General features: G+C 36.7%; 1 protein-coding gene across 2 annotated transcripts in view; it reads left to right on the top strand.

Moving 5' to 3' along the window:
- Positions 1-18,014, top strand: part of kiaa1549l (KIAA1549-like ortholog) — an 87,683-nt gene that overhangs the window by 24,061 nt on the left and 45,608 nt on the right. For both annotated transcript variants that reach the window (XM_015373742.1, XM_015373734.1), the window contains exon 2: positions 15,878-16,231. In XM_015373742.1, coding sequence (XP_015229228.1) covers positions 15,878-16,231 — 354 coding nt within the window. The remainder of the gene's footprint in view (positions 1-15,877; positions 16,232-18,014) is intronic.

Here is an 18,014-nt window from a genome sequence, read left to right as displayed (position 1 = left end):
GTGATCTTTGAATGTATCAATATTTTTTCCCTCGTCTTTAGAAGTTTTTAATTCTGTAAAAAAGAATTTTTTGAGGAAGAAGAAGTAGTATTTTTTAAAATTTTTTTATTAGACTTTAGAAACTCAGAAGCTGATCAAATATCGAGTTAAATATCGGTGGGGTGGCCGATGTCCGATATTCAGTTTTAAGGCCGATACAGGCCGATACCGATAGGGGGCCGATTATATCTTGCATCCCTAAGTGTTATGAATTTTTTTTTTGGGTGAAAACAATCTACTGAGCCTACTGGTAGGCAGGAAGCACAATCTGAAGCCACTCTATAGGACTGAAAACCGCTAATGACAGCCTTTTAACGGGATGATAACATCCAAAAGGGCTGCAAAGATCTCTTATACAAAAATAAACATTTATTAAGGATTTATGGCCGCTGGATGCACTTACAAATCATCCCATGCATGCATATATTTTTGATACTGAAACAAGAAAAATAACACCCTGACTAATATCAGCCAAAAACATTGTCCGGCTGATGTATCGATCTGTCTCCACCTTATGGTGCCGATTCGTAAGCTGCAAAAGCAAGATGACATGTTTTTACATTTTTCACAAATTATTTGATTGCCTTTGTTGAAGTTAGAAGAAATTATAAGACAGTGGCTTCACTGGTTCCTGGTGTTTTTGATTGATTGATTGACTTTATTGATCTCACAGTGGAGAAATTAACTCGTTACATCACCTCAAAAGTGAAAGAAGAACAATGTGCCAAAGGAAAAAAACGAGGTGCATGGGATATATACAGTTTATACAGTGCGTCCACATATGACAGCATCTTTTTTTTTTTTTTTTTATAGTAGAATTATTATACAGGGTTATTGCACGGGGTGTTTATAAGTGTATTTATATAGATGGATTCCGCTTTGCACTGCCATGGGCCCAGCAGACGACAGCATAGAGGAGGGCTGATGCCACCACAGAGTCAATGTATTTTTCGATTTCTAAAAATATCTTGCAACAAAACAGAAATCAGATATATAAATGTAAAGTTGTCCATTTTGAGGCGGGAAATTTGGTTTTGATACAAAAATGTAGGTTAAAATAAATTTTAGAGAATTTTAGCCCTGTGTTATTAAATTACCAGAGGACAACTGGCCTGACAGGGACAGAGACAGGAGATCAGTGCAAGAAATGTAAAAGAGAGCAGGTAGAGTCAGAATTTTGCCACACCAAAGGATGAAGCTTAATTTCATTTGAGATCTCTCTGTTAAATGGTCAGACAAGGCGGCATGGGAAATTCTCAGCTGACCAGGGAACTCGAGGTTGACCATGCTGAGCTCCACCTGCCCTGATGATGCTGTCAAGTGTTGATATCTCACCACAGTCACCTGAGGCAATCTGTGTTTATTCTTTAATAAAGAGGCTTTTGTCATCTTTAGGCATAATCAAAGGTTTTTAAGTCTTATTGAGTCAGTGTCAAGTTTGATTACGCCTGTTTTTGACCAAACTCCAGACAGGGACTCTGGAGCAGCATAGCGAGATAAAATGGCTTGATAATAAAAAAAAAACAAAAAAAACTTAAAGCAGGGGAGAAGACCACAAATCAGGAAGTACGAACTGAGAACTGCCCATAAGAACATGGAATCAGAAGCTTAAGTAGAAATTGCCCTCTTTAATGACCCTTTTATTGTCACATTGTTGTAAATACAACTTTAACTGCTGTTTCTGTTGATTTTTTTGATTCTGCATGTGGGTTGAAAAAAACCTCCTGGTATTAAATTAAGAAAATCCCAGATATTGGTTTAACTGGTAACTTTTATCAGCAGTTTACAGTAGAGCATTACAAACAGCTTGTATGCTTTCTGTAGTCCTACTGTAAAATCAAAACTCTTGAACTAAAACCTAAGATTAAGAGCTTTGATGTAGATTTAAAATTTCCAACATCCAAAGAATGCAAGTTTAGAAAAGTAATTTAAGAAATTGTTATTATTTTCTCTGGTTTCTTATCTGCCCAGGAAAAAGTCTTTATTGATTATGTCAAAGTTATGTTGTTTTAAACAAATGTCTTAGCTTTAGGGATATCACTCATTTGGCAGTTTCGTTATTTAACTCATTCTAACTTTCTTTTAGTTTGTTACTAGGCAGTTAGTAAAAATCTAATCATAGAATTAACTTTATTATGTAGATTAAAAGAGAGTGAGCCTAAAACTAAGCGGAAGCTCAGAGGGAACCGTGCTTTCGCTGTTGAGGCTCCAAAGCTTTAGAATGATGTCATCAGAAGGTCTCTTCTCTGTCAAAACCCACCTTTTTGCATTGGCTTTTAATACATAGCAAGACAGGGGGCTTTATTTTATTTTTTTTATCTTTTAAATTTTTTTATTACTTTTATCTTTTTGCCGATTTTATTTATTTGATTGAATGTTATGTTTATATGTTATGTTTTGTTTTTATTTGCTCTGTTTTAATTTAATTTAATTAAATTTTTTGTGCAGCAGTTTGGACAGTTGTGTTTTTTTTAACAAATAAAATAGGATTGGAATTAGAAAAGGTATAATTAAAACTTAAATGAAGGAGCAGGCTCTATGACCCAATTTTTTTTAGATTGACCCATTTCTTCCCTAACTTTTGGTTTTCTTTTATCAGAGTAGGTCTAGGAAACAGATAAATATAAAAGTTCATGCTGTGTTAACTCTGGCAGAATGAATCTGGACCTCCGACTGTTCAAACACTTTCACATGTCCTCGCCCAGGCCCAACCTGTCACAGCTTCGCCTGCTATGTAGGCCAGGTTGAGATGATAGGACTGTACAGAGGAGCACTGTTGTCACGTATTCATTCACAGTGATCTGTTTTTATCTATCCTTCTATATCAACATTTTTGTCTTAAAGATTTTTCTTCAACTGGTATCACCAGCACCATTTTTGTTGGATAAGAAAGGAAAAAAATGCAGTTTATCTTAAGGGGCATTTGTGTTTGCCTTGTTCATCATTTGCTGTCATTATCTGTTGCCTTTTCTCAGCAGCCTGGCATGTGAAATGGCTGCAGTAATTTCCCAGCCCATCATAGCCCCAAGCACTGAGTGATGTTTCTACACTTGTCGCCTGTTCGCCCTCATATGTGTGTCTCAATTAGACAGCCTTTAGCCCTAGTTTGATACAGGCTCCTCTCTGTCCTTTCATCAGAAGATAACTAAAAATAGGTCCAAAAAATGTTGCATTCCTGCTGATCAGTTAAACACATCTTTAGACTACTTTGGAGCACAGTTTTATTAACAAATATATAATGTATGTGCATAATTTAAATGTAAAATGACTTAAAATAGAATATTAAAATAAAAAACTAGATTATATTACTTTATAATGCATAGGTTTAATTTTTTCTCATGGACTTTTTTTGTTTGCAATTTCTATGACTTGATGCCTTTTCTTTTATCTGTGGTTTCAGAGCCTAGGCTTGCCTCTGGGCATGGTGTTGAGAGTAGAAACATCTTTCAATTGAAGAAGCTCTCTGAGGTGTCTTAGTCTCAGTCATCTTGTCTTTCTCAGCAGGGTTCCCTGGATAACTTTAGTCATCAAGAAAATTTTCAGATCTAACATTATATCTTTATATATTATTAATCTGTACCGATCAGTGTTTATTAATGACACTGTTTGTTTTACTCACTACAGCGAGTCAGCGTTTTGATTGACTGATAAAGAGAAACTTTATCGTCATATAGGTTTTTCATCTCCAGTTTTCAAGCTCCTGGTTTCCAGTACATTATTGTGCATCATACATCATAGAGACATAAATAGTGAGGTACAGGCACAGCAAGGCAGGTTTATTTATACAGCGCATTTCAGTGGCAAGGCAATTCAAAGTGATGTACATGAGGAAAAAAAGAAAACATTTGCAGTGGTATAGTGGTGAGACAATTGAAGACAGCGAAAATGCAATAGCTGAATATACAAAAAAACATAAATGATTGATTAAAGAAATAAAAGGAAAGTTGGACTGAAGACTTAACTAAAAATGTTTTCAATAGTACAGTCAAAGGCTATTCTAAACAAATGCATTTCAGATCTTGAGGCTTTAAACTGAGTGCACTGAGTATTTTTACAGCTGGGAGTTTATTCCAGATTAGTGGAGCACAAGAACTAAAACCCTCTTCTCCATGTTTGGTTCTGGTTCTAGGTATGCAAAGTATATTTGAACCAGAAAACCTCAAAAGGTCTGGGCGGCTGATACACTGACAACAAATCTTTAAGGTATTTTGGAGCTAAGCCTTTCAGTGATTTATTGACTAATGGAAAAAGTTTAAAAGTTCATTGTCTGAAATATGGGAGGCTGGTGTAATGAGTTTAGCTATGGGGTGATGCGCTCCACTTTCTTAGTTCTGGTGAGGACAGAGCAACAGCATTCTGGATCAACTGCAGATATCTGGCACAATTATATCGGTCTCTTTTTATACATGTTGTAGTGAACCTGATGTCTGGACCCTGCTCCCTGTGTTCAGGTTTTTAACACTTTTTTCTCTTCTTACCGGTGTTGCACTTGTCCATGGATCCTTTTTCTTCTTAGAAACAACTGTCTCTTTAATTAGGGCAGCTAAATCAATGATGGCTGAGATCTTAGAATGAAAGTAATCTACCAGCTCATTAGCAGAGTTAGAGGGCAAAGTGAAAATGGAGGAATATATCTGGTTAAAGATTTCTGTAGCACTGTCACTATCTCAGCCAAGGAGATTATGTTTTTAGTCGAGTTTGTGTGTGTGTTTATTTGTCTGTATATGATAACTTAAAAAGTTAAAAGTACATATTTTTATTAAATTTTACCAAATGTGCAACTCAGTCCAAGGAAGAGTCTTTTGAATTTTGGTGATTAATTTTAAAAGGATTCTTTAATATTATTTGTTGGAACAAGCAGTTCGTCCCTTAACCAGAGAGTGGCAGAAGTGACTATTGACAGCTTCAGTATCGGACTCAAAAAAGTCCAGAAGTATTATACTGAAGACAAAAACACAGGAACAGTGAGCCATGCCTCGAAATCTCGCTCTACTGCACAAACAAGAAAGCAGAGTGAATGAAGAATGTGTGAGCAGAACAAACACTAAAGGCTGCAGACACACTGCAATATTTATAAACTAATGAAAGGATTTTAAGGAAATTGTAAGCAAAGGTGCACCTTTTGTGGTCAATGCTCAGAGCCAGTTGCCAAGTTATCGCTTTCTCGGTTGGAGCTGTAGCCTTATTGTTGTTTCTGCATGTTCTCTCTTCAGGGTCAAAGCTGCTAGTGGATAGTTCACAGAATAAAACACACTAGATATGAAACATTGGTTTTATTATTTACCAGAACATTGGTTTTATTTTCTACCATTTGGTTTTATTATCTAAGAAAAGAGACAATCTTTTTTGAAAAGGAGTTTTTTTATCTCAACAAATATTTAACACTGCAAAAATGATCTCGAAATAAGTAAAAATCTCTTAAATTAGATGTATTAACCCTCAATTTGAGCAGGTAAATAAGATGATTTGCCAATGGAATGAGTATTTTTTATATTATAATGAGATGATTAGGTAATGTGCAGTTGAAGTAAGACAATGCAGTTGTTTTTTCTTATTTTAAATGTAAATTGTCTTGTGTCTTAATTACCTCCTCATTTCAAGAAAATAAACTACCTATTTAGATTTCAATGCTTTGCAGGGAAGTTGTTGATAAAGCTCATAGATAAATGTTATAATAGCCCGTTGTTGTATAACGGTTTATCAAGGCGGAGGAGCCCAAAGTACTTTGCACTATAATCATTGCTCACCCATTCAGATACTAATGGTGGTGGTGAGCTACATAGTCAAAGCTTCTCAGGGGCTCACTGACAGATGCAAGGCTACTGTACCTATTCGCCACCGAGCCCTCTGACCACCATCAGTAGGCAAAGTGGGTGAAGTGTCTTTCCCAAAGACATAACCACTGAGATGGATCGAACTGAGGTTAAAATCATCAACCTTCTGGTTGCAGGACAAACTCCTCCATAATTAGTTCACTTTGCCATCAGCCTCAGCACTATAAATAGTTCCACAGGTAAGCTGTCTGTCTGCAGTATAATAGAGGGAGCAGGAAGGGTGAGAATTAGAGAAGAAAGAGGATGAGGAGGTGAAGAAGCAAGAGGAGGAGGAAGAGCAGGACAAGGAGGTGAAGTCAGAGGAAGTGGAGGAGTAAGAAACAGTATTAACAATGACATCAGACTAGCTTTAGTGGACCAAGTAGTCAACCCTGGAATGACCCTGATTGAAGCTGGCCTATGGGTTCAGTCTAACTTGAGCCACTACACTGTATAGTATTGTAAGGACATTTCAAAATGAAAATCGATATGCAGAGTTACTTTACACAAAGTTCTGTAGCACTGCCATACTCTACTATAATAAGAAACACAACAAGACCATGCATGTGAAAATGTGAAAATATGAAATGGTCTGCAGAATTGCTATAATTCCAGCAGCCGGGGACAGAAAAAGATCAGGAAACTCATATTGTCAACATGGTGACTGCGGCTAACACCATAAGACTACAAGAAATACAGAAGCTGGTAATTTGGGATGAAACCCCCCCTTTAAGGAATAAACAGTGTAAGCATTTTTTGTCTAACGTACTTGCCCGCAACAGAGTTAGGATAAAGCCAATCTAGCCTTTAGAAAAAAAACGGTGAACCTGTGAAAAAAAATGTGATCTGAATATGTGCCGCTAAGCTATTGTATAATTGGTACTGGATCTGGAAGTGCATTCTGTGCTCTGCTTGGGCCTGCTGTGCTAAATTTGATATATTTTTTCCAAACAGTGATGGAGCTAGAGGCAGATGCCACAGTTCATGAGTCAAGGTTTGTAGTTGAGGCAGGTTTCCACCTCACTAAAACAAGAAGACGTGGCAGGTACATTATTGGATATCGTGCCATATTCAGTGTCCCTGGACAATGTGTTGACAGCAGAACTCTGTACGCAGCTATAAGTCAGAATGATTTTTTTCACCATCATGCAACCATGGGCCCATAAAACTCTGCACACATTATTGCATTCCTGGATACCTTAGATCACATGTTCACTAGTGTTCAGAGACTATGTCTCAGAAGATTGTCCCATATGTCTCCATATTGGACAATGTTAGTTTCCATATGGCTGCTTTGGTATTGACTGGTTTACAGATTACCCACTCTTCCCGGTGCAATACATTCCCCATACCTTCTTTAACCCTATTGAAGAGTTCTTGTCTGGCTTGCACAGGAAGGTATATGACTGTCTCCCCCATTAAAGTATAACCCTTTTGCAGGCAATGGAATAGGTGTGTGGTATTTTGCCCAGGTGTCTTGTCAGGCCTTATTATTGCATTCAAGAAGGTATTTCCCCTGATGCCTTGGACTGGAAGACATTCTATGTGATGTACATCTTAAATCTTTTGGCAGGGAGAGGACATCGTGTAGACTGAGGTTTTTTAACCCTCTCTTGCTCTCCCTCAGAAATGATGGAATATAAAAACATGTGCTAGTTTTGTTGTGATTACAATAAATATGCTAAGCAGTTTATATAAAGATAAACCATAGGAAAAGTTGTTCACCATATGGAAAGCAGACGCCAATCAAAAGCAACTTTTCAATAAAATCTTGTGAGTGAATCTTTAGAGGGAAATTAGGCATTTATTCTTTTCCGTAAGCTGGATATACGTTTTAGTTAATACTTTTAAAATGTTTGTTTTCACGTTATATATATTATCCCAACCTAATCAACATTATGCATGTTTTTCTAAAATCTTCCAGCCCTGTCACTATGACCTAGACCAATGTCTATGCTGTGCAATAATAGATACGTATATAATGCAGGGCAATTTATCTTTTTCTGATTTCATTTACAGTGAGGGCATTTTCATAATTTCTAACTACTCTCTAAACTATGGCTGTTGACTAAATTTTACAAAGCTTACCGTAGATGTATTTTATTTTTGCTGAATTATATTAACAGGTGGAGTAAAATGTATGCTGGAGGTCGAAAATGCTTCAACAGAGCCTAGTTAAAGGATGTGCAAATATTTGCAGCAGCGGTGTTGCTTTGGTCCCATTATAAATTTGTTTGCCTTTCATCAGAAATATACATTCATTCTGTCTCAGATGATTTATCTTTAGTCAAGTAGTCATTTTATCTCTAGTCCGCAGACTTTTGAGAGTCCCTTTGTCTTTGTCAATCAATCAGAAATGTTTGCCTGTTACAACTCCTTGTATATGCCATTGGTATTGATCCTCTGTGGATAATCCTAAAATTAAAGACAATACATTGATTTAGAAAACTCCTTCCAAAAGAGAGGAGAAGCCAAGTCATTTTCAACAGTAAGCTGGCCCTTAAAATCAACATTTTATTAAAGAATCTAAACTACCAAAACATTTCTGTATCCTACTTTAAATTTGTATTTGACTTGGGTCTAAATTATTTCATAGATGTATTTTTTTTCTTCTGATTAAATTCCATTTGGTTTTACTTTACATTGCTATGTGTACCTAACTATTCTTGAACTTCAGGAGGTGCTACAATGCTTGAAGTAGAGACATCGAAGTTTACCTTGCTCTGCTGTTCCCTATGCTTCACCTTAAGAAAAAATAAGCAACTTAAATGTTTTGGCATTGCAATTATGAACTCAAAATCAACACAGATACTAAAATAAGAGTGATGGAACTGATAAATCTTAATGAGTTAATAGACTTTGTGAAATGGCATCTTTTTTTGCCGATCTCTTTTTTCTGAATTTGCCAAATGGTCTCAGGAAGCTAATATGTGATTACTTCTCTAAAAGTGGAGAGGATGGGATGCTATCGCTTTCAAAAACGCCGTGGATTAGGGTACTTTGAGTATCCTGTATTCAGCCATTTCTGTCAGTAACAAACAAAAGGAGACACTCAGTGAGATGATTGGTCTAATGCACCATACAGAGGCTGCAAATAGAAAATTATTGTAGAGAGCACAATGTACCATCTATAATTTTATGACCAGGCTAATCTTGCCTTATATGGCTATGGTTTATTAGATGGTTATTTTTGCTTTTATATTACCAAAAACAGGTGCTCGAGTTCTTGTATTTGAAATATGTAAGAAGTGTTGTCTATAATCTGACAAGAATGCACCATTTTTTCACTCAAACCCCAGAATTCCTTGATGTACCACTGAAAACGGGCAGTAAGAGAACAGGTTACATAAACTGCAATAGGGGTAGACATGACTGAAACAATATAAGCCTTAATAACTACAGTTTTCTGGGCTGCTTCAGCACAGGAGTCACTCTGTTGACTTGTCAGACTGAAATAGTGGCTGCATGTTCATCTGGTAGGGAAGGAAGACAAGTCAGGAGAAAGATGATATGAGCAGCTTCCTATGAGTCACTGTTCTGTTCGCTGCCAGGGAGTTTTCCAAATATCGCTTCATATTAAAAGAGAAAAACATCAGAAACCTACTTATATTAGAGCATTTGTTTGTTCTATGTACTCTTTTTGCGAATAATTCTTTTGTTTGTGATATAACTGCAAAGGATTCTGTCTTTTACCATCTATGTTGTAGCCACTGTCAAACTTTTTCTTGTATTCATAAGCGTGCTTAGCAATGGCAAAGAACAATGATTTCAAAATGTTCACCTTTAGTGCCCTCATCTGCTACATATTAGCTCCCATATCAAATGCAGTAAACATGTATTTCTCTGCATAACTGAATGTGCTTCACTTCAAAATAATATATTTGCTCAGAAAAAGAAGAATGTGTGCAGTGCATTTTAAAAGAATTCATACCGGTAAAATGCTTTAGGAATTTGAATCTACCTACTAAAACCCCATTAATTTTCACTTGGGTTTTTGTTTGTAGGGTTTTAAAAAAATAAAAAGGATTTTGCAGTATGAATAGTTTTTACAAGACACTATGGATTCTTCCTCCAAGAGGGAGTTAATGTCTGAGAGTGCAACTGCAAGTTGTGTGTGCAAAGGCTTTTTTACAAACAGACATTTTTGAGGCCCTTCCTAAAAAACTAAACAAAAAAAGAAAAAACTCAGCCTGGCTTCTTCAACGTGTTTCTATGCTGCCAGGGTGCCGTTAGGCTACTGTTTGAATTATACTGTTTTGTTTACTGTTTTATGCACATGAGAGAACAAAAACAGCTCAAAGCGACACAAAAAAAAAGTCTGTTTATAATAGAATGGAGCAATGCAGGCCCCGCTAGTGTCACGTCTGCACCCTGGTAGCACAAAGATAATGATAGTTGCAGAGGGGGGAAAATTGTGGAACTGTGGAAATTAGGTTTGTGGTTTTGGTGTGCTGGCTCAAGGAGGTGTAAGAAGACTTTTTTTTTTAACTACACAAAAATGTAGTGGTTTTATGAATAGTATATTAATCAGATACAAATTTCTTTTAGGAGCCTGGTACCTTATGGGTTGTGTTAAGAATGTACCCAAATTCTTGTATTTTGTTGGAACACACAACAAGGTATTTTATACAGACTTTAACTAAAAGAAGACAGGCTCCCACCTGGAACTGTCTGACTCGACCTTTGACCCCGGGGGTCCACTGAAAGCGTAAGCACCACAGAGCATCCGCACCACGGATTCTGCCAAGCACCTTAAAGCTTGGTTTATGCTTGATGCATCTGTGAGGTCCGTGTAGCTAAATTACATCATTTTGAGCTTCTACACTTCTCTGTGCATAAATTCTGTATAAACCCCAAAAATATGTGGCAATTTTTTTAGGAACTATAATGAATATAATATGAACTGATTATTATTATTTCATAAATATGGGTAACTAGACTTAGACTCAACTTTGTAATTTAACTTTATAATTTAAAAAGATAACTTTATAATTACCTAAAGCACAGGAACTGCTTTGTGTCAGTAGGCCACTTCTTTTCAGAGAGGACAGGACTCACATATGGAGTACAGCAAGGTTAAATCCTGGGACCCCTTCAATTTAAGATCTACCTCCAGTAACACAGATATTCAAAGGAATCATGGCTAAAAAAATATTTAAAGGTCATTTCAAATAAAAAATAAAGACTGTTTATAGACACCTTGCTCAGATAAAAACGTATAAATAGAATATATTGTGTAATCAGGGGCGTCGCAAGGAATTTGGGGCCCCATGAAGACATTGATATTGACCCCCCCCCCCCAAAAAAAATCTATTGATTTTTATATTTGAATTGTCTAGTGGAACATAGGTTTTTTCTTCTTTTGGGCTCCCCACTCAGACAAGGGCCCTTGGAATCTTTCAAACTTTTCACCCCTTTTTGCCACCTGTGTAATACAGGAGAAATTCTATTGATGTGTACAAAAATAGATTGTACAGCCAGAGAGACAAAAAAAAACAACCCAAAAACATGTCATGGTTATTATTTACTATTATTGTTACTGTTATTATTATAGAATACTATACTTTGATATTAAAGAGAAACATTGGACAAAACAAAACAAAAATAAAAAAAATAAAAAAGCAGCCCATTTACAGAAAGATGAAAAATTGAGCAAAATAAGCATAAATGAAAGAAGTCACTTTTAGAGCAATCAACATCTGTCCAGATGAAGCAATTGGTGTGCAAAAAAAAAAACATTGAGCAGATTAGAAACAATACAAATAATGATATACATGAAAGAATATAAAAAAATTTTGATCAGATAAAGAAACAGCTGTAAACACTTCCTGTGCATGTTGGGATTACAAATTCTAACATTAGCTGGGGGGAGGGATCTGCAGGAAGGCTGTAGTAAACCAGTGTAACAATTTATCACTAAGTTGGCTCCTTGGCTTTGTAACAGCTTTAAAGATTGTGTGGAAGACAGTGTCCAACAGTAATGTTATTTTTCTTACAGTCCTGTCTTCCTCCACCACCTGCACTGTGCCTGGAAGGTATTGTAGGGAAGAACTGGCCTTCCTAATGAGCTTATCAAACTAGTCCTCTCAGCTTCAGATAAACTGCTGCACCAACAGGCCTTGCGATGTAATATAGTTGATGCCGCCACAGAACCAAGGCAGATCTTTAAGAGCACACCACTGCACTACAAAAGATCTCAGCAGACAGTCTACTCCGACCCTTTCTTTAAAGAGCAGCAGTGTTGTGACTCCACTCCAGCTTATTATATTTACACACCAAGGTTCTTGTGTCCTCTTTTTCAACCTCAGTTCCTTGGATGTTCAATGGTGCCAATATGGTGTCAGGTGCTTCTAAAAGTAATGATGGAGAAAACGGATTATGTCAAAATATGTAACTTTTTAATAAAGACCCAGTTTACATTTGATTTGTTTTATGCATGTTGAAATGTTTTTCTACAAGTATCAGTTCAAATGAGAAATTACAGATATCTTACATGAAATCTTTTCATTTTGTTCTTATTTAATCTTTAGATTTCTACCAAACTTATTAAAACTGGTTATTCTGTTCTTTAGACTCAGAGTAATTCTACACTGAATCACCTTTGTTGTAAAGTCTTGACCATCTTTTCACATCTACAGACTAACATCCATTTTCTTTCCAAAATAAGGCAAGCTCAGTCAAATGGAATGTGAGCATCTGTAAACCTCAGTTTTAAGACATGCGAGATATATTAAATTTAGTCTTTATGTGCAGTACTACTGGTTTAATTTTAAAAAGTCATTTTAAGATAAAACTGTTTCTCTAAATTACAGAACTGTAAAGGAATTCTGGATACATGTTTAGGGTTGATGTCTTGTCTGAAGGTGAATCTCAGTCCTTGTTTGTTCCAGTTTTAAGCTCCCTGAATTTTGCATCAGTCTTTCTTTACAGTCAGGCTTGCTACAAGAACACATGTAAAACATGGAAAAGTTTGCAGCTCATAGATGTCCTATTGTTTTGTAGTAAATGGGCCTCTTCACTGTTTTTCTAATTAATGTTCACCTTGGTCGACCTATAGTTTTATGTGGAAGGAAATCTCTTTATAGGGTGGGAGCTGTGTCCAAATCCTAAAAGCTGTATTTATAATGTCTGTGCAGATACGGCTGCACAATTTGACACTATTTGCTAATTAGGTAACTTTAAGAAAGCCAATAAAATTAGACAGTATTTTGGTGTATAGAAATAAAGAGGCCCTAAATAGCTGCACATCATACTTGCTAGATTTCTATTTGTAAAACATTTGGAAGCATTGTCATCTTACACCTAAATTTTGTCAGCGCATCTAATAGAATCTCACTGATAAAGTTTGAGTTTGTGGTTGTGCATAATTTTATTTTGAATTAGTACGTTCACTATAAAAATTATCATCAGAAATACAATTCCTTAATTATATTGTCCATTAATGTTTCTATTTAGTTTCATTTATTTGAAAGACAAGAACTAATCATTTGAAGGATTTAAGAGAACTGAAAACTGAATAAATTTTTTCTCTAAAATTAAGTTGAAACATCTATCACTGCTTAATTTGTTCCCTGAAATTCTCCACTCATTTTTGGCCTTCTCTCTCCTTTGATCTGCGCACCTTGTCTTAACTTGTAAATTGTTGAGAATGTTCCCATATGCTCATCCCAATCGGAGCAGGTGGCAAACCACAGGTGAACTCTGCACCGCCCCTTGTGCTGGCATCCAACTCACGCAGTCATTAATCTGGCCGCTAGGCTTTTTAATTGGCTGTAGAAGCTTTCGCTGACCTCTTTGTGGCCTTGAAGCAGTGCTCTTATCATCTGTTTTGTAAGGAGTGATTTTGTAAATGCAGGAGTGTAATGTCCCTCTGTATCACCAGTTTTTGAAAAGATATTAGACAATTCTGTGTAGCAATTATGCTTGTCACCTTCATACTAATGAGGAATGTATAAAAAACATTCAAAAAAAATTTGGTTATAAATGAGACACAAAGAACCATGCACAGAGGCTTAATGAAATTCAACAGATTATTGAAAACATTTTTGCTATATCTTTTTTTTTTTTAGAAAGTGTATTTGGGTCCTTGCATTTCTGAACATTTTCCACATGTAAAATATGTTTTGAAGTGCCCTTTTAATAAAAAAGAAAGACACAAAAGTATATAGATGATTAAATGAATAAAAATGATTTTAGATACACTCATTATTAACATTGTAAAGTCCCCTTAAACACCTTTGCTCATGTCTGCCCAGCAGTACTGATTCGTACATGACCGTGTGAGCTGCTGCAGTTCTACAAAGGGAACTCGCTGAGGGGGCGGCAGATGTGACAGGACTGCTAAGTTTTTTTAAATGGAAGAAAGAACCCTGTATGGTCAAGTTAATAACGTGCCGCAAATAAGAACAGCTGCAGGACCGTAGCGGATAGGAAATTATTCTACATCAGCAAACCTTTGTCTAGTAATTTCCCCCTGCATCTTGTGGATATTAATGGATCTTCACATCCATCTCCCTGCCTTTTTTCTCAGCTGTGATTTTAGCAAACTGCGATTTCCTGCTAGTCCTGTTTGCGCTTTTAGAAAGTCAGATTTCAGGTCAGCATTTGGCTGGTATCTCTTGAATTATTCCATTTGTTCTACTTTGAGGGTTGCCTCAGTTTTCTTTCTTTTTGCAACACACCACTGTCTGTCCTTGGTATGCTATCAGGGAATGTCAGAAAAAATGCTTTTCCACCCCAAACTAAGACTGTGGCGTTTAGTGGCTTATGAAAGATTATATTATCTGGCTTGTTTAGTGCACCACAGTAAATAATGTAAAATAACACTTTTGTTAAGATATATATTAAGGGCATTAAAGAGTAATTTCAAAATGTTTTTGACAGGAATTTAGAAACATCCCATATAAGGATATATGAACAAGAAGAAAATTCCCCTCAGCAGAGGAAAAACAGAGTGAAATTGCTTATATGTCAGTAAAGTGGTAAAGCCGTTTGCTTCTTGTGACTCTCAGAGGGACTTGAAACTTGCAGCGGAAAGAAAATTGTATTCTATACCTTCAACTGGTTCATCATAGATTTTGTAATATGATTTATGTACTTCCTGTGTACAGTAAGCCAGAAATATTAGGACAATGACAGTGGTCCTAAGCTCATAAATGTAAAGCTAATTAGGTCTTCTGGAAATCTTTGATCTTCTCAGTCCTGATTTTGGCTTCTTAGTCATCACTGATTGTAACTTGGGTTTACGTCATAAATTTTCAACATTGGGACTTTGACTGGTTATTAGTACTTTATAGATTTAAGTCCAAATTGCTTCTTATGTTCCCCCATTTGCAAGATATCCTTTTCTTAACTCCCTTTATGTCATGCAACACAATACGAATCATTTGATACTCGTGTACATAAACAATTGCACATTAGTTTTTAAAATGTAATCATTATTCTCCTATATCATATGAAAAAAAGTAATCTTTATTTTACACAAAATTTCCTTTCCTTTTGTATATAATCCATTTTTGGGCCAGTTTAGATCTCTAAAATGAAACAGAATACCGTACAACATCTTATAACTTAAATTATTATAGAAAGAGGAGCAACTTCTGCTTGCAGGTATTATTTATTGTTACATTATCTAACCATGTCCTGACAGTTTTTTTTAACAGACTATAATTAAATACTTTTTATTCTTGACTGTTTAAAGAAGTTGAAATGAAACCCCAGGTATTGATCAACACACAATTAGCACAAAAAGCTCATGGCAGATTGTCTATTTGGAACCAGAAACTGTTGATGAAAACACTGCAAAGGCACAGAACTGCTAGCACCCTAAGTTGGCATCAAGTTAAAAAGAAATCTGTTAGCTAAAGAAGAAATCAATCTTGTGGATCCTTATGCCAGTTTCATACATGTGTGCTGGAGTGGATACGTTAACTCATGAGTGACAGGAATAAACTGAGGAATGTCATCTAAGTGGTCCTAATTAAATTGTAAAAATGAAGTCTTGTCTCTTTCTTTTTTCTTTACAGAAAACTCCACCTACGATGCCTCTGGCTCCCCACCTTTACGGAGGAGCTCTGCAATCACAGGCGATCCTGTTCAACCAATGGCTGAACTGTCAGTGACCGGGGAGGTGCCTTTCCAAGTGGTCCGTTCGGACGGCGACTCAGACGCTGAGGGTTTATCGGGACAGCCTGCTTTCTCCTCCATCTTAACTGTGATGGCAGGAACTGTCAAAGATCCTGTAGGCCTTGATCAAAGTAGAACCTTGCCAACTATCAGCAAGGACGATCCACTCACCACCCAATGGCCTTCACATAGTTCCAGCCAAGGCTCAGACATGTCCTCCTCATCAGTGGGGGACGACTTCAGAGCACGCTCAGGTCTGATATTTAGAAGAAATAACCCAGATACTGTGCCTCCAAGCCCTAACGTGTAATTTATAGATGGCAAGAGAAACATCTCATCATTTCAGTTTTTATCATTTACATCAATGTCAACTTCAGCACAATCCACCTTCTCTTTGACATCCTCCTTTTTATCTCTTTTTTCAGTCATCCTGTGCTTCACAGATAAGCAAAGCTTTTTCATCTAAGGGTTAGGAAAGTGCGTCCAACACTGCTTCTCCGAAAGTGACATCAGCATTATGAGCCTCAGGGACGGATAAATAGATTTAGGGCTGAAATATCCACCTTTCACTGAGATACTAACCTCTATGTTGTTACATGGGGAATGCACAATGCAGGAATGAGCTATCAAACTTTCCAGGTGAAGAAAATGTTGTAAAGAGATTGCAAAAGTCTTAAATATTTTTGCTTAGGCCGGTGGCCAGTGTTTTTATTTTCTACATGTTTTCTATACCAAACAATGGTCTTAATTGTTTACTTAGTTTGTGTGGACTTATTCATAATCAGAATATAGGGTTGAATATTGCTTATGCTGCTAATCTTAAAAGCAGTTCTCTAATTTCAACCAGTCATGCAGTTTAGAGGTAGTCGGGAGATTCACATATTCCCACATCAGCACTGCTGTCTGCCTGTGCTAAAGGCTAGTCACTTTCTAGTCATGCATATTGAAAATGAGGACAAGACAATGGCTGATAGTAACACTTTAGGTCATAGAAAGGGCAAAAGCATGCCAATAATCACTCCACACAGGTAATCCACTTGTGAGACCAAAAACCTTCACAACCAGCATTTTTTTTTTTTTTTACTATTCCTGCTTCGTCTTCATCAGATCAAATGCCTTCATCTTAAATCACAGTTGCCAAGCCAGCATAAACCAGCTCTGCCATAGCGACTTCCTCTGAGGATGTGTCTAACCCTGGTGATTTACTGATGGCAGCAAGTCGAAGCAGTCCTGGACTTCCTGCTATCAATATAAATTACAACCAGGGAGCAATAGAGGAAGCTGAGTTGGAATCTGGTTGCACTCCATCTCACCTGAATAACTCACTTTCACTTACACAGCTGAGACCTGAGCCCGGTGATGCTTTTGCACTTGCAGCGTTGTCCGCATCAAAGTCAGATGCAGCCAGAGAGGTTGAGGTTTGTAACCACAATTGGCACTTTCAAGGTTGTTGCCCACATAGCCTGAACAGCTCTGAAAATTATATCTACCCCCAACAGTAGGGCAAAACTGAAGAGTGTATACAAATAACATGGCCTATATAGTTATAAATTTAACTATTTTTAAGTAGAAACTTAAAAATTTGTGGATATCAATAATTGCTTTGAGCTTCAATTAAGGTGATTCTGAAGCGTAGCAAAAACCCTCAGTAAACCATCTGAAGCACAGTTCTTGTTTAGCTTCTGACTAAAAACAATACACTTTCTAGAATATCTGACGCTAAAAGATCTGAGGTTCATTTCACGGCGCAGGATTAACAAAATCAGATTCAAACCTGCAACTCTAAATTGATCTAGCCTGAGGTCGGAATTTGAGGGTTTTTTTTCACAATGGCTCCTATGAATTAGTTCAATCAACTCTAAGTAGGTCCACTCAGAGTTTAGCACATGTGTAAGTATGTAAAGCCGTTATCAGAGGAGCCTCGATTCAACTAGTCACCATGACAACAGGCAATAGGAAGGGCCTCTTTCACCCCACTGGAAATAGAGATTTAAATGCAGAAATAAAAAAAAATGAGATTGAAAATGTGTTTAAAAG

The sequence above is a fragment of the Cyprinodon variegatus genome, unplaced genomic scaffold, assembly GCF_000732505.1.
Source record: "Cyprinodon variegatus isolate N-32 unplaced genomic scaffold, C_variegatus-1.0 Scaffold5, whole genome shotgun sequence".
Taxonomy (NCBI): Eukaryota; Metazoa; Chordata; class Actinopteri; order Cyprinodontiformes; family Cyprinodontidae; genus Cyprinodon; species Cyprinodon variegatus.
The sequence above is the reverse complement of the archived record's forward strand: the minus strand, read 5'-3'. Positions and strand labels throughout refer to the sequence as shown.